This window comes from Pipistrellus hanaki (genome assembly GCF_964339955.1).
Source record: "Pipistrellus hanaki genome assembly, chromosome: 14".
Lineage (NCBI taxonomy): Eukaryota > Metazoa > Chordata > Mammalia > Chiroptera > Vespertilionidae > Pipistrellus > Pipistrellus hanaki.
Genome location: NC_140516.1, coordinates 36,513,809 through 36,530,205, shown reverse-complemented (window position 1 = coordinate 36,530,205; position 16,397 = coordinate 36,513,809). Strand labels below are relative to the sequence as shown.

The 16,397-nt window shown below is 35.8% G+C and overlaps 1 protein-coding gene across 7 annotated transcripts in view; it reads right to left on the bottom strand.

The window, feature by feature from the left end:
• Window positions 1–16,397, bottom strand: part of R3HCC1L (R3H domain and coiled-coil containing 1 like) — a 64,060-nt gene that overhangs the window by 9,786 nt on the left and 37,877 nt on the right. For all 7 annotated transcript variants that reach the window (XM_084904075.1, XM_084904070.1, XM_084904071.1 and 4 more), the window contains 2 exons: window positions 10,556–12,363; window positions 3,718–3,893 (listed from right to left, as the gene is read on the bottom strand). In XM_084904075.1, the coding sequence (XP_084760201.1) occupies window positions 3,718–3,893; window positions 10,556–12,349 (1,970 nt within the window). In that variant the 5' untranslated portion in view covers window positions 12,350–12,363. The remainder of the gene's footprint in view (window positions 1–3,717; window positions 3,894–10,555; window positions 12,364–16,397) is intronic.

Here is a 16,397-nt window from a genome sequence, read left to right as displayed (position 1 = left end):
TAGTAAAAATATATATCATAAGATAGTTTACAAAATGATACAAAAAGATCTAGAGAATCTTTTAGACTTCAGAATTTATAATTCTTTAAAATGCCTCTCTTTCGAGGATGTTTTTAGATTTGATTAAAAAAAAGGTCTTATAGGTAAGATTAAAAAGAAACAAATCAAAGGGAAGTTAATAACTCATTAAAATTAACTAATCTTCAAAGTTTAGACATCAAACCTGATCCTTGGTTTTAAAAGTCATCATTATTAATGACAATCTAAGTCAGTTCTAATTTGTGATTTAATCTCAATTGCTTTTTAAAATCTATTAGGCATTTTATATGGAATAGGCTCTGGATGTTGGGTCTTAACTGTCTATAAAAACTTAGTTCAATGCATTGGAAGACCAGAGAAAGGTGAAGTCATTAAAAATCCCCAAGAAACTACTAACAACTGTTTACGCAAAACAGCTATAAAAGACAGAGGAAATATTTAACCATATAAGCAATATGCACTCAGATGATTCTGAAAGTATGTTAAAGTTCTTACTCCACTTATACGAAATGAAACTGAAATAACATGATGCTAATATACAAAACATCTCTACCAACAGACAAATAACTTAAAAAAAAAAGGCCTTGGCACTACATCGAAGACTGTCAAGTGAATGGACACTTTTAAGTGTTGTTAAACTAGTTGAAACATGTAACAATAATTTTTTATCATTCTCCACTTGACTAATTCTAACTGAGTGGTCAGAATAACCTCAAATCAATAATTTAATTTACAGTACCCCTGAACTGTTAGTGCCCTTGGTGCTTGGTAGAAAAATCACAAATCCTTTCAGGAGAAATCCTCTTGTTTTATTGGAGACATTTATTCCCATAAATAAAATTCTAAAGAAAATGGAGAGCTCTTGAAACTAAATCTGCAAAAAAGTAAGACACTATGAGCGAAAATTTGATGAAATAGAACTAAAAGAACTTCAGGTAAAGTAGTTACCAGATATAAACTATATACAGTCTATGTTTAATATACTTGAAGAAATTTTTTGAATTTTGAAAATACTTAGAGAAAATAAGAAACTAAAAACTGACTATGTATATTTGAAAAAAACATAGAACTTTGAAAAATTAGAAACATAAAATGAAATTTAAAAATTCAATGGACAGATTTAACAGCAAATTACTAAACAGCTGAAGAAAAAAAAATCAGTGAACTGGAAACTAGGCTCAAGAAATTACTCAAAATGCAATAGTCAAAATAAAAAATATGAAAGTTAACATGAGAATCAAGTGAGGGGTCTAATATACATTTGATTAGCATCTCAGAGAAGGTAGTAGAGAAAGAAACTGGCAGAGGCAATATTTGAAGAGATAATATGTGAGAGTACTCTCTAAAACCAATGAAAAACATTAATTCACTGTTTTAAGAAGCCCAAATAACCTCAGAATTAATAAATTAAAAAAAAAGAAAACATAAAGCCTCATGTTGAAAATGCCGAACACCAAAAACAAAGAGAAAGCCTTAACAGCATTCAAAGAGGGGGGGAAATTACATTCATAAGCAACAGTTGCTAGACTTTGAGATGACTTCTTATACTCCACAAGGAATGCCAGGAAACAGTAAAATACTAACTTCAAGTTTCTGAGAGAAAAGTAACTACCAATCTATAATTCTATATCCTGCAAAAAACATCTTTCAAGAATGAAGTTGAGCCGAGACCGGTTTGGCTCAGTGGTGGAGCGTCGGTCTGCGGACTTAAGGGTCCCAGGTTCGATTCTGGTCAGGGGCATGTGCGTTAGTTGTGGGCACATCCCCGGTGGGGGGTGTGCAGGAGGCAGCTGGTGGATGTTTCTCTCTCATTGACGTTTCTGGCTCTCTATCTCTCTCCCTTCCTCTCTGTAAAAAATCAATAAAATATATTAAAAAAAAGAAAAAAAAGAATGAAGTTGAAATAAAGCCATTAAAAAACAACAACAAAAAAATGACTTTCTTACCAGCAGCCTATCATTAAAGTAAATGCTAAATAATGTCCCATACATACATAAAGAAAAAGATTTCAGATGGTAGGTATGAGATGCAAGAAGATATAAATGAAGAACACAGAAAGTGGGTAAATCTGAATGCCGAATATATAAAACAGTAACATCAAATAGAGTTTATAAAAAAAAAAAAAAAAGGAAAAAAATTAAAAAGAATCACAATACTCAATCATAATCTATATATAAAAGCCTAAGCAACTGGTAGCTATGATGTGCACTGACCACCAGGGGGCATATGCTCAAAGTAGGAGCTGAAACCACAGGCATAGAAACTGATGAATCTCAGAGGGAAGGAGATAGGGGGGAGGGTGGGAAGAGATTAACCAAAGATCTTATATGCATACTAGAGGCCCAGTGCAAAGATTTGTGCACCGTTGGGTCCCTCAGCCTGGCCTGCACTCTCTCACAACTCAGGACCCCTCGAGGGGTGTCAGAGAGCTGGTTTGGGCCCGATCCTCACAGGCCAGGCAAAGGGATGCACTGGGCGTCTAGTAGCATATAAAATAGGATGGGGATGAAGTGAAGAATGGAATTGGGAAATGAAGCTAAAAGCTCTTACAGTGTTTGGGAAGAGTGTGAAAATATTAACTTTAGACACTGATAAGCATGCATTTTGTAATTTCTAAAATAACCACCAAAGAATAAAAACAGCATTATTTCCCCCAAAAAATAGAATGAAAAAATACCTCATCCATCCAAAAGAAGGCAAGAAAGAGAAGAAAAAGATGGAACAAGTAAACATACAAAAAAGAATGCCAGGCATAACATCCAAATACAGTTAACTTTTGAACATGGATGGCTTTGAACTTGCATGTGAATTTATTAATATTTATGTGTGAATTCTTAAAATCTATAGTACCGATATAGTACAGTTTTATAAATGTACTGTCTCTGTCTTATAATTTCCTTAGTAACATTTCTTTTCTCTAGCTTACTTTCTTGTGAAAATACTGTACCTAATACTTATAGCATGCAAAATATGTGTTAATCAACTGCTTATGTTATCAGTAAGGCTTCCAGTCAACTGTAAGGCTCTGAATAGTTTTTAGAATCAAAAGTTATATTTGGATTTTTGACTATGTGGGTTGGTCTGCACTCCTAAACCCTACCTTGTTCAAGGGTCAACAATATATCAATGATTACAAAAAATTTAAAATGAACTAAATACACTATGAAGACAGACTTAGAAGTCATCATTAATATTGGTCTTCCTAAATGCTAAAATGGTGTCTGGAAAGACTATTTGGCATTTCTAAGGATTTAGAAGAAGAGTGGTTTAATACAGAACATTTCTAATGGACTTGGAAAAGACAGTAAGTAAACTTGATGCTAAAGTTAACAACAGGGAATATGAAAACATAAGAGATAATTTTTCAGAAGACAATTTATTTTATTTATTTATTTTTAAAAAATATATTTTATTGATATTTTACAGAGAGGAGGAAGGGAGAGAGATAGAGAGCTAGAAAGTCTATGAGAGAGAAACATCGACCAGCTGCCTCTTGCACACCCCCTACCGGGGATGTGCCCGCAACCAAAGTATACGCCCTTGACCGGAATGGAATCCAGGACCTTTCAGTCCACAGACCGACGCTCTACCACTGAGCCAAACCGGTTTCGGCCAGAAGACATTTTAAAGAAAACTTCATCCCACTTTCCCTAACATCCCCCCATTTGCAATACTTACTGATAACTGCAGAAAACCCGTAGGAGGTCTTCAGTACGAAATTCTCGAGGGAAGTCATAAATTTCAATGACATGTGGGAATTCACAATCACTGAGGTCAATATCAGGAACTTCATTATTATAATAATCAAATCTAGGTTCCTGGATCCTATTTGTATCCTTCATATTCCCTGACAACTAAGAAGAAGCATATTAGTTAGCCACATCAAGTCAGATCATTATATAATAGTAGAGGCCTGGTGCACAAAATTCATGCACGTGTGTGTGTGTGTGTGTGTCTCTGTGTGTGTGTGTGTGTGTGTGTGTGTCTCAGCCCAGCCTGCGACCTCTTGCAGCCCATGACCCCTCGGGGGATGTCCGCCTACCAGCATAGGCCATGGGGCCTAAGCCGGCAGTTGGAGATCCCTCTCACAGTCCAGGACCCCTTGCTCCTTCCAGCCTGCACACTCCCTTAGCGCTGCCACAGAGGTGGGAGAGTCTCCCACCACTGCCACTGTGCTCACCAGCCATGAGCCTGGCTTCTGGCTGAGTGGCACTCCCCCTGTGGGAGCACACTGACCAGCAGGGGGCAGCTCCTGCATTGAGCATCTGCCTCCTGATGTCAATGCGCATCATAGTGACCAGTCATTCTGTCATCAGTCAATTTGCATATTAGGTTTTTATTATATAGGATTCTTCCCAAATAATCTTTCTCCTAGTCTCTGTGTTCCTAATACCTAACCTTTAACATTGTCTCTGTATTAATGCTGTTCATAAATACAATGACCAGGGTTCTATCACCGAGTTTATATTATACATATGAAATACTTGAAAAGGTATTGAATTTCTAGCAAAGACAGGCAATGCATGAAACCTAACTTGCATCTATCAACTATTGTGTGAAAAAATGTGGAATGATTAATGTGGTTAGTTACCAATGGCACATCGTGGAAAATGAATTTCAGAAAATAGCTGAGGAGATCAATTAATAAAGTTTGTATTATTTGAGCTTACTGATCAGACTCATCTCATAGTGTTTCTTTTGGAAGCAAACAAAAACAAAAATTTAAGAATAAAAACACTTTGTTAGTCCACCTTTTGTTGAACTTAGCTTACAAAGGAATTTGTTAAGGCAAATTTAAGTGGTACAAGTAATTATAATTAAGGTCCCTAGCATGAGAACTACTTAAAATAATTGTCACATAGCAGGTTAGTAAAGAAATTAATAGTAAAAAAATATATATACATTTAAGCATTCTAGGAACCTCGCATGCATTTGGGGTCTCTGACTCATATATGCAAAGTTCCCATATATATGTACATATTAAATTTGGCTGTTTTCTTAAAAAAAAAAAAAAAAAAAAAACCTTAAAATTCTACTATCCTATGAAAAAACTAAAGGCTATTGACTATTTTACACTAGAAACAGAAGGGAAAGGGAAAAATAGAAAGTGGCAACAAAGCCTTTTTGTCATTCACTTTTTATAGTACCTAGATGCTGATACTGACCACCCAAAGCCTTTACAGTGTCTTTTTGTTAATTAAAAGCCCAACTAGATCCCTTCAAGCTTTCCCTCTATTATACCATGCCCCTTTTCCCATCAAATGAGAAAATGAGAGCTCTCAATGCCAGGACTATACTTCCTTTCCTTAGAGAAGTAAAAAATGGATTCAAGAATTTTATTGAGGAGGGAAGAAAGGGGAAAGGTGATTTAAGTAAAACAAACAAAAATGTTTATTTATTGAAGTGCCTCTAGTTCCGTTTCTCCACTAGGCTTCAGTTTTACATCTTAAAAAATGGGAATAATAGTAATATTTATACCTCAGAGACAGCTGTGGGGATTAAATGAAATGATGCAGTAAAGTGCTTAACATACTATATGGCACCTAAATATTCAATGAATTCAACCTTCTTTAAACAAAATTTAACTGAGTGCTGAATCTATTGCAGGCCAAACTATTCCCACTGTTTTTTGTTTTTGTTTTTGTTCTTAATCCTCACCTGAGGATATTTTTTTCCATTGTATTTTAGAGAGAGTAGGAGGCAGGGAGGAAGGAATGAGAAAAAGAGGGAAGGAGGGAAGGAAAAACAGAGGGAGAAAGAAAGAACCATGTGAGAGAGGCATATCGACTGGTTGCCTCCTGCACACGCCCTACCTGGGCAGGGATGAACCTGCAACTGAAGTAGGTGCCCTTGACCGAGATTTGAACCCACGACCCTTGGTCCTCAGGCCAACACTCTAACCTAGGGGTGTCGAACTCAATCAGAGAAGGGGCCAAAATCTAAAATCCAGCCTAAATCGCGGGCCGAATGGTTTACTGAACAGTCATAAACTGACAATGTCATAAACTGACAGCGGAGTGCAGTGATGACAGCGCGGTGCAGGCCACATTGCAAGGCCTGGCGGGCTGGATTTGGCCCGCGGGCCTTGTGTTTGACACATGTGCTCTAACCACTGACCAAACCAGCCAGGGCTATTTCTACTTTTAGGATGCAGAAAATACAAAGAGAGTATTTTTCTCACCATAACAATAAGAGCAGCTGATCTATAAAATCATAATTCACTCAACAGACAGTTGAGACTCCAAGACAACCAAGAAAACTAAAGTCCACAGAATGACAAATCCCTCCAAAGAGAAACAACATATAAACCGTTGGCCTTTGACATATCATGGGAAGAAGCAGCCACCACACAAGTGAGCAAGAAGATTATTAGCTAAACTTTAACGAAGTCTTAAAAGCCTAGAGTGGGCTGGTATATCAGTTTAATAACTCAGAGCCCCAGAAACAAAGGGAATCTTAAATCACTTGCAAGTCCACCCTTAAAACAGGTGCCACACTGTCTTGATTACTATAGTTTTATTAAAATAGCTATGAAATCAGGAAGTTTGAGTCTTTCTACTTTGTTCTTCTGTTTGAGTCTTTCTACTTTGTTCTTCTGTTTCAAAATCACTTTGGTTATCCTGGGTCCATATGAATTTGGGAACTACCTTAATTTTATTAATCAGAGATGAACATGTGATGTCCTTCCATTATTAAGGTCTACTTTAATTTCTTCCAACATTTTGCAATTTTCAAAGTACAAGTTTTATATGTCTTTTGTTAATTTTAATTCTAAATATTTTTATCCTATTGTAATTAAAATTGTTTCTTTCATTTCATTTTTGGATTTCTGGCATTGACTTTCAGAGCTACTCTACAAAAAAACAACAACAAAGCACCCATGAATTTACAAACTGGGGCTAAATAATGCATTGTGAAAGGTAAAGATAAACAATGCATGACTATAAAAATACCTCCGAAATATAAATACTGAGAAGTGATTAGAAAGAGAAAGGAAAAGAGGGTAATCTGGCAAGAAAATATGATTAAGGTCCTTTGCTATAACCTAGTCCGAAAAATTGATTTTGTATAATTATATCCCATTTCTAAGCTAACTATTAAGCATTTTGGCTTCTAGAACTGATTAAATAGCAGTGTTAATAATATCAAAACATACATTTCTTAGTCTATATTTCATGGAACAATAGATATAAAGCCTATAAGTTAAGTTCCCGGTCAAGGACACATACCTGGGTTGCAAATTCAATCCCCACTCCTCATCGAGGCATGTGCAGGAGGCAACCAATTGATTTGCCTTAGCATCGATGTTTTTCTCTCCCCTCTCTCTCCCCACCCCCTTCCACTCTCCCTAAACATGAACATAAATAGAGACTCCAGGACAATCAAGAAAACTAAAACAGAAAAAATATCTTCACTCCCCGGGTGAGGCTTAAAAAAAACAAAAACAAATCAAATATATGTCTGTTAACATGAGCTAGAACTAATAAAAGATACTAACCCTCCTACCAATAAGTTTGCCGATCAGTAGAGAGAGGCACAGGAGCTAAGGAAGTTTTATTTAGACAACAATTCCTTTGTTCTTGTACCAACACTCAGAAGGTTAAAAGAGGTCATGCCAATATTCTTTTCTATATAAATTATCAACTTAAGTCTCTGAGCTTTAGAAGATTTAGTGTGATCTACAGAGACTCATCAAGAGTTGCAATTCTGGGAGCTCAATAATGGCCTAGCTATGCTCTCTACCTTCCTCAGGCAATTTTAGAGGTCCAAACATCACAGGAAACTGCTTCACGTGCCAATGGCTGCCACACCCTACACTACTGCATACTTTCCTGCCTATTACAAGTATTAGAAAAACCTCCATATGTTTAGCCATTGTCAACAAAGAAATAGGCCAGCTGGGAAAAGAGCCAAACATCTTTGGTTGGAAAGTTTTCAAGGTAGGGAAACATTCTGGTTTAATCTTTAATAAAGTATGTTTGGAGTAATACAAATAATAAATTAAGTATAATAGTAGCCAAAGGACTATTAATGTCACTGGATTTGTGACATCTTTTAATAACATTATTTTTATTACATCTTCTAAAACCCAAAGCACAGGAGACCAAAGTTTAAAGTTAGATCTGTTTTAACATTCTCAATTCATTTCTCCATCTCCTCCTTTTTTGTTCTCATCCATCCTCATCTCTCAACATAGATCCACTTCCTACCAAGCACCTCAGAAGATACCCAAACACAACACCCAGGCACTGGCTGTCTTTGGTTTAAAATAACTACATACTCCATTTTCCTGCCATTCCCAGCTTTAGGACATACTAGTGTCCTCTCAGGCTATAGTACTATGCTCCTCAAAAATACTAAGTAGTTACCTACATTCTTTTGCACCTATTCTAAACAGTGTTAAGACCTGAAAAACTGTTACCCCACCTGACTGCCCTGCCCCCTCGATACAAAACCATATCCATAAGCTACCACAGAGAATCCAAGTTCAAGCAGCAATTATGTTGTTTGTTTTTTAATTGATTTCAGAGAGGAAGAGAGGAGAGACAGAAACATCAATGAGAGAGAATCATTGTTTGCCTACCTCTAGCAACTCCCTGCCCTCCACTAGGGATGGAGCCCACAACTCAGGCATGTGCCCTGACTGGGAATCAAACCCATGACCTCCTGGTTCATAGGTTGACACTCAACCATTAGGCTATACCAGCCAGGCAACAATTATGTTTTGAAAGCACCTGGAGGCTACCTTAAAAAGGAAGAGATCTCTAATTCTCCCCTATAACCTACATCCATTCAGTGACTATTTAATGAGTCCTACCATGTGTTAAAGGCTTTGTGTGCCATGCCCTTCTTTTGTAGGAAGCTGTCCTTTCTCTATGTGTACCTATGTTCTCTACCCACTCAGTTATTCCCTTCCCCAACTCCTATGAATGCTGCTTCCTTTCTCAGACTAAGATCATTTTCCAATGTTTGGATCCTTAAAAACTTCTCTATATTCACTCAAACTCCCCCATTATTGGTATTTCTGAACCCAATTTGATTCTAAAATCTCTGAATAGTGTTTTTCCTAATTATGGGCTAACAGTAATTTCTAGTTACCACACTCACTTTCTGAAATACATTTAAGTTTCTGTATTACCTTTGAGCAGTGGTTCTCATTTTATGTGCATCAGAATCACTTGATGGGCTAAAGAGTTTACATTTCTAACCATTTTCCAAGTGATGCTCATGCTGCTGATCCAGGGACCATATTATGGGGACCACTGTCTTTGAGAATATGATGAAAGCTAAGAAAAATTACACCTATAAAAATTTTCATGCAATTTCAAGGGGTTTATGAATGCCCATTCATAGATACTTTCTGCTCTATATTTCTTTCTAAGAAATGTTTAAATTATAATGTTTGCTGATTGACCATAATAAGTGCTAACAGAAGTGCATGCAATAGGTGTGCATGCAAACACATTCTAAGAGTGAGTAAAAATTGGTTGGTATTGGAAAGTCAATTCTGTACAATGGGCTGACCTTTTCAGTATCATGTGTCTCTTTCACATGCGTGTGATTATTTTTCTGTACTTCTGGTTTAACTCTCAGAAACAAAAGACTCATCAGTATTTAAAAGGCTCTTTGGAATCACTCAAACAAAACTCCATTTATAGGTGAGGAAGTGGTCTGGTAAAAAGAATATAAACACTGGAGTAAGATAGAATTAGGATGGAATCCTAATTCTCCCTTTATTAACGGTATGATCACTAAGCTTCAATTTTTTCACTTATGAAATTGGGGATTTTATAGGGAAATAATTTTTTTCATTTCAGGTAAAGGTTATGTGAACTCACTACTATAAGGAATGAAAGGGGAGTGGTTTGTATTTATGTTAATTTAAATGTTGTCTAAATTAAGAAAATGAAAATATTGAACTAAATAATTTGTAAGATGCCTTAAAAAAAAAAATCTAACATTTTGTATTTATGAACTCTTATCTAGGCATCATGTAATTATCACTTATATCTTCTATATAGACTCAAAAATCATTCTTTAACTCAAAATAAATTCTTTAAAAAACAATCATACCGTCCTTTATTTTACTCTTCCTTTCTCTAATTCTTTCACTCTACAGTGTCTAAAAACATCTGAACATCTACTGGAAAAATAAACAATAATAAACTATCCTCCTCCCCTCAAATAGGCCTGTGTAAAATATTGTCAACACAGAAGAGCCCCTTTGAGAAGTTTCCCTTTGTATTCCTCAACAGATAACCAGTATCCATTAAATTCATCTTTAATCTATTCACTAAATCACTCAGGACTTGGCTATTTTAAGTATCACTCAATTCTGCATTTTTTTTCTTTTTAAGATCTACCATGTAGTCTTTTCTCAGTCTATAGTCCTATGTGTTTTGCAGGAACCCTTACATTGGAGATAAATCAATGAATGTGCACAAATGTCTCCAAAATCCCAAGTTCTATGAATCTACAAATTATAAAAGCATCAGGCAATTTCCAGTAAACATACCTCTTGTAGAAGACGTGGATCCAGGCAGTCACCATCATCATTAAACATGGACTCCCAGCTCTCCTCAGTAGCTGTACTTTCCTCCATGTGAGAAGTTTCTATTGTTTTCGGTTCCATAGATGTCTCTACAGAAACTGATTCTATACTAGGAAAGGATATACCAAATTCTATATTCTCTGAGTCATCTTCCTCTTTTGTTTTAAACTCTTCAGTTTTCAGTTCATGCAATGCTTCTGTTATATCATTAATACAATCTAGATCATTGTCCAAGGCACTATCTGAAAGTACTTTTGTCCCATTTAACATACTGAGTTCAGAGTCCAAAGAGATGTTACAATTACCACCAGCAATCTTCTTTATAGGCAAGGATGAAGCACAATCTGATGAGCTTTCTGTCAACTTTCCTGTTGACTCTGTGAAATTACATGAAATACTCTCAGCGTAAATATCTGAGCAAGCAGTGAGGTTGCTGAAATTTTCAGTGTCATTCCCACCTCTAGCTACATGAAAAGGGGTTGTATCTGTACTCATTTCTAAATATTCTGAGAAACTACTTGTGTTGCTATAGGCTTCACCAGCTATTCTAACTGCAACGACACAAGGGCTGTCTACAGTTACTTGATCAGACATGGTATCTGTAATGTCCATCATACATGACTTATTTGTAATGTCATCTACACTCTTAAGTCCATTACCTGTATCTGTTTCATGAGCAAGAGCAGCTGTATCAGAAGGCTCATACTTTATGCATAACTCATCAGCAGTGTTGTCATTCTCCTCACACTCTCTAATCATCGTTGGATCAAAAATGCCATCTGTGCTCTCTAATGTGTTGACTGAAGTCATTTTATGAGAGATGTGACCCGTTGTCTCAGGAACGGAATTTATACCTTTCTGACCCAAGATGAAATCTACACTATTGGCTATGTCACCAACATTCTCAGCTTCAAAGTCTACACAAGGTTGGTCAGTGACACCATCTAGACTTCCAGGAACAGGAACGGTGGTGATGCCTCCACTGCTGAGCTTCAACATTCCACCTGATGTTTGCATGCCTTGTTGCACAATTTCAGAATCAGAGCTTAGTTGTACTGGTCCGATCATACTCTCTGGTCTCAAAACACAACTTAAAGCTCCAGGAAACTGATACTGTATTTCTACAACATTGGCATTTGTTTCAATTCTGCTTTCTAAATCTCTGTTTTCACATGTTTCCCCACTTAGTTCAAGCCTACTGAAATCACGGAATTCCACATTTTGGAATGGTTTGTTTAAAATTGGAGCCTCACAGATTTCTGAACAAGACTGAGATAGAGGCAACCTCTCATGTCCTGTCACATCTGTGGTTTCAACCTCCGCCTTCTTTGGTTTAAAATGTCTTTGTAAAGGTATAGTAGGTACAGTGCCAGAATTGAGGACTCCTTGCTGATGTCCTTGGGATAGTATTTCTTTGGATTCTGTGGCTCCTCTCTTAGTACAAATCCTAACCTCATTGTTTTCTTGAAGGTACGTGTCTTTTCTTAATTTTGTTGAAGATTTCTTTCCTTCCTTTCGATTGTGCTCCTTTTTATCAGAATAAATATTTAATCTTTGAGTCTTAGGTTTTTCTCTAAAGATCTCCTTTTGGGAGGGACAATTTTTTTGTTCTTCTTCCACCACAGAATTAGGTGAACCACAGCTTTTTTCCTCATCCCCTGTTTTGAGGAGTTCTACACCCCTTCGAGCTTTAGGTACATAAAATGCCATGTCAGGCCTTCTGGTTCGAACTCTGCATCTCACTGCTTCTTGCTGCATGGCACCACTTCAATCTGCAAGAAATAAAATGATTTAATTACAAAAAACAAATTACAATGTATTAAACCAAGAGATTTTTTAAAAGTAGAGGTCCTACTAATCCATCCTATAGAAACCCTCAAGTTAAAAGAAAACCTGCCATAAAATAATTAATACAATCACATAAGCAACTAATAAAATTCCAAAACTGCCCATAACTATCCATATACCCTCTTTCTTCATATTCCCCAAATCTTTTACCTCTACCTTCCAAGTGCTCTCTATTTTTTAAACAAGTAGCCTTATCTTAGGCTGAATTAAAACAAATTATCTGAACAGTGATTTTCATTTATCAAGTACTCATAAAACACAACCATCTCCATATTCTAGGCGGTCATAATTTACATTGAAAAGTATACTCAAGGAGGAAACCTAAAAATATATTGGCTCAACATAAATATTACATATATGTAAGTATAATTTTTAAGAGTAATAACTGAATGTGAGTAATGTGAATGTGGGCTAGAAAAAAAAGATGACTAATCAGGAACTGCTTCTGAACTATGATTTTTAGGAAGAAATAGGTAGTGGGAGAGAGAAAGCCATTATTCTATTAATACCATTTAATATAGTAACTTATTATAAATTGCTCTTCTTTCCAGCAGCAATAAAGCAGGTCTGGGTAGAATGAAGAAGGGTGGAGGCCAAAGAATGAGATGAGACAACTCACACTAGTAACTTCCTGACAACCTCCACCATGGTTGCTCAATGGAATTTAAAAGGGGGAAATATTTAACAAAAGTTAAATAAACCTTCACCTACCAATAAAATATAAATAAATGTGCTTGACAATTTCATATTGAGTTATTCTTTTAATATTCAAAAAAGTGAAGTTTTAGGTTGTTCAGAAAAAAGTAAATAAGGAGGTGCTATCTGTAGCAAAACAACCACCATACACACTCTGAAGCACCCATTGTTAATATTTCACCACATACATTTCAAAGGAAAGAGATAAGATGAAAAGAAAGGCTAACAAATCCTGTCCACTCTATTCCAGATCCCTAAAACTTCATCTGATTCAGATAACTTCCTCAGTAAAGGAGCTCTGCTCTCATGACACATGCTACGTATTTTCTTTTCACTCCAGGTATATACCATGACCCTGATTATAAAGTGTCCTGAGTGGTCTGCTTGTCCCTTTTCTCTTTTGATGTCTTAATTATGTAGCCCACCAATCTTCGTGGATTTTCTATTTTTGCATTTGTAGCCAGCAAACCATCCAATCAGGCATATGCCCTGACTGGAATTGAACCCTGACCTCCTGGGTTCACAGGTCGACACTCAACCACTGAACAATACCAGCCAGGCTCTTTCTCTCTTTTAAAAAAGTTTTAACTTATTCACAATGTTTTAAGTGGTTTTATCAGTTCCATTTGCTTCTTATCTGGAGAGGAGAATCAGTTATTTAGGGTGTATTTTGCAGCTAATTTATCCTGGATTAGTCATCAGCATGCAGTTCTTTTCAAAATTACATTTTCTAAAGGGGATAAAAATTCAGATTCCTTTATGATAGTGGGCAGTTAATTGCTAACATACACCTTAAAATATTTCAGGGCAAATCATTTTTTTCTAACTATACTCTGAAACACTGAAATCATATATGAGCACCTGTCCAATTGTTTCTACAGTTTCAAATTCTTATAGAGTAGCTTCCTTTAAGTATCTCTCTGATCCATCTCCCTGAGAAAGTGAATTAGTCAAATCCATAACAGAATGTCAACACTGTCCATATTTGGTATCTAAAACATAGAGATCCCTCTTCAATCAACAATAGGGAATACTGATACTTAAGGCACTCGATGAATAATTCAACCATGAATTGATTTGATCCAGTACTTATCAAAGTTCACTTGAGACATCTGATATTTGAGAGAAACTGCTGAATGGGTAGGTTAACTATTCATTCTTCCAGAACAAAATCTCTGAGCTCTATGACTTTGTTACTTCATTAGAATGCATCATAAAACTAAACCATATATTTGTCTTAACTCTTTATTTGGAAATAATTTCTAATTTATAGATAAGTTATAAAAGTAAAAATGCCACAACGAGCACCTGTATACCTTTATCCATATTTATCTATTGTTAACATTTTATGCCCCACTTGTTTTACCATTTTTTGCAATCATACATGTTCCCTCCCCTTTTCTTGTCTCTTCCTTCCTACACACACACACATGCACGCAAGCACGCACACGTATTTATTTTTTTCCCTGAAACTTTTGAGGATAAATTACAGACATCATGCCCCTCTACCCCTAAACATTTCACAGTGTATTTCCTATAAGTAAGCATATTCTTACATAATTACTCATTATAAATGTAAGCAAATTTAACATTGATACCTTTATCAAATCTAACATAAATATTCCAATCTTGTCAGTTGATTCTGTCATTTCCTTTATAGCATATTTCCCTCTCCAATACCAGACCCAGTATAGAATCAGGCAATACTTTTAGTTACCATGTCTATTTAGCCTCCTACATGCTAGAAAGTTTCCATAGCTCTTCATTGTCTTTTATGACATTGACATTTTATAAGACTAGCTCCACCTTTCCCCCTTTTTTAAATTAAACATCCCTCATTTAATGTCGACTTGCCGTTTCCTAATGATTAGATTGACATTATACATTCTTAGCCAAATAGTACATAAGTGATCATGTGTCCTTCTCAAGGCATCTTATCTGGAGGCATGTGATTTCCATCTCTCCTTCAGTGATATTAACTTAGATCACCTGGTTAAGATACTGTCCAATTTCTCTACTGTATGATTACTATGTATTTCTTCCCTTGCAATTAATAAGCAGTCTGTGGGGTAACACTTAAAAAGCATATAAATATCCTGCTCATCAAAATTTCCCTAGATTTTACATCCACTAATGATTTTAACCTGATCTTAAACTTACTATGATAGTTGCACAATGATGATTTTCCAACTCTACAAGTCCCTTCACATTTACTAGTCAACCTATTTTTTCAGAAAGCAAAAGTAAATCGTGTATCTTACCTCACCTCAGAAAACTAAGATCCCCTGAATTAGACTCAATGTTAGAATCTTAACTTTCATAGTTGTTTAATATACCTGAATAATATTTTCTAACTTAGCAAATGGAAGATGAAAGTAATTATCACATTATTCAATGTCCCACTGTAAAAAGAAAAGAAAAAGCTTGCATGTCTCTCAAAGTTCTAAGCCCCTATAACAGACAGAGCATAACGTGTCTCTTTCTGCTATTTTCCAAAAAACACAAAATTTAAGTTTGGAATTCAAACACAATAATTAATCCATCCCAGATGGCTGGTAATATTTATTTCTCTGTCCCTTTTTAAAGCCATCTCAAATTCCTTTGGGAAGGAGGCAAGGCATAATCAATTCATATATGTTAATAAACATGTATGTGAAGGCAGGAGAGGAAAACATTTTGTGGAAATCTATTTTCAACTTACATTTGTTTGAACTATAAAATATTCTATAGAATAATGAAATGTTTCAAATGAGGTATACAGAGTTCTGACACTGACATCCCTTCAAATGACTTGCAAAATTATGCAATAGAAAGATATGTATATAAAGTATATATTAAAATACCAACGCAAACATCCTGAATGCAAGGTTCAACAGTTAAATTTTCAATTCAAGAGGACAGATGAAGCATATATATATATATATATATATATATATATATATATATATATATATACACACACACACTTTCCCCCACTAAAAATTGATCCATATTTATATGGGAATTAATTTTATAATAAATGTGGAACTTCAGTGTGGGACCAGTTTGGCTCAATGGATAGAGTATCGGCTTGGGGACCGAAGGGTCCCGGGTTCGATTCCAGTCAAGAGCATGTACCTTGGTTACGGGCATATCCCCAGTAGGGGGTGTGCAAGAGGCAGCTGATCGACGACTCTCTCTCATCGATGTTTCTAACTCTCTCTCTCCCTTCCTCTCTGTACAAAATCAATAAAATATATTTTTTAAAAATAAAATAAAAAAA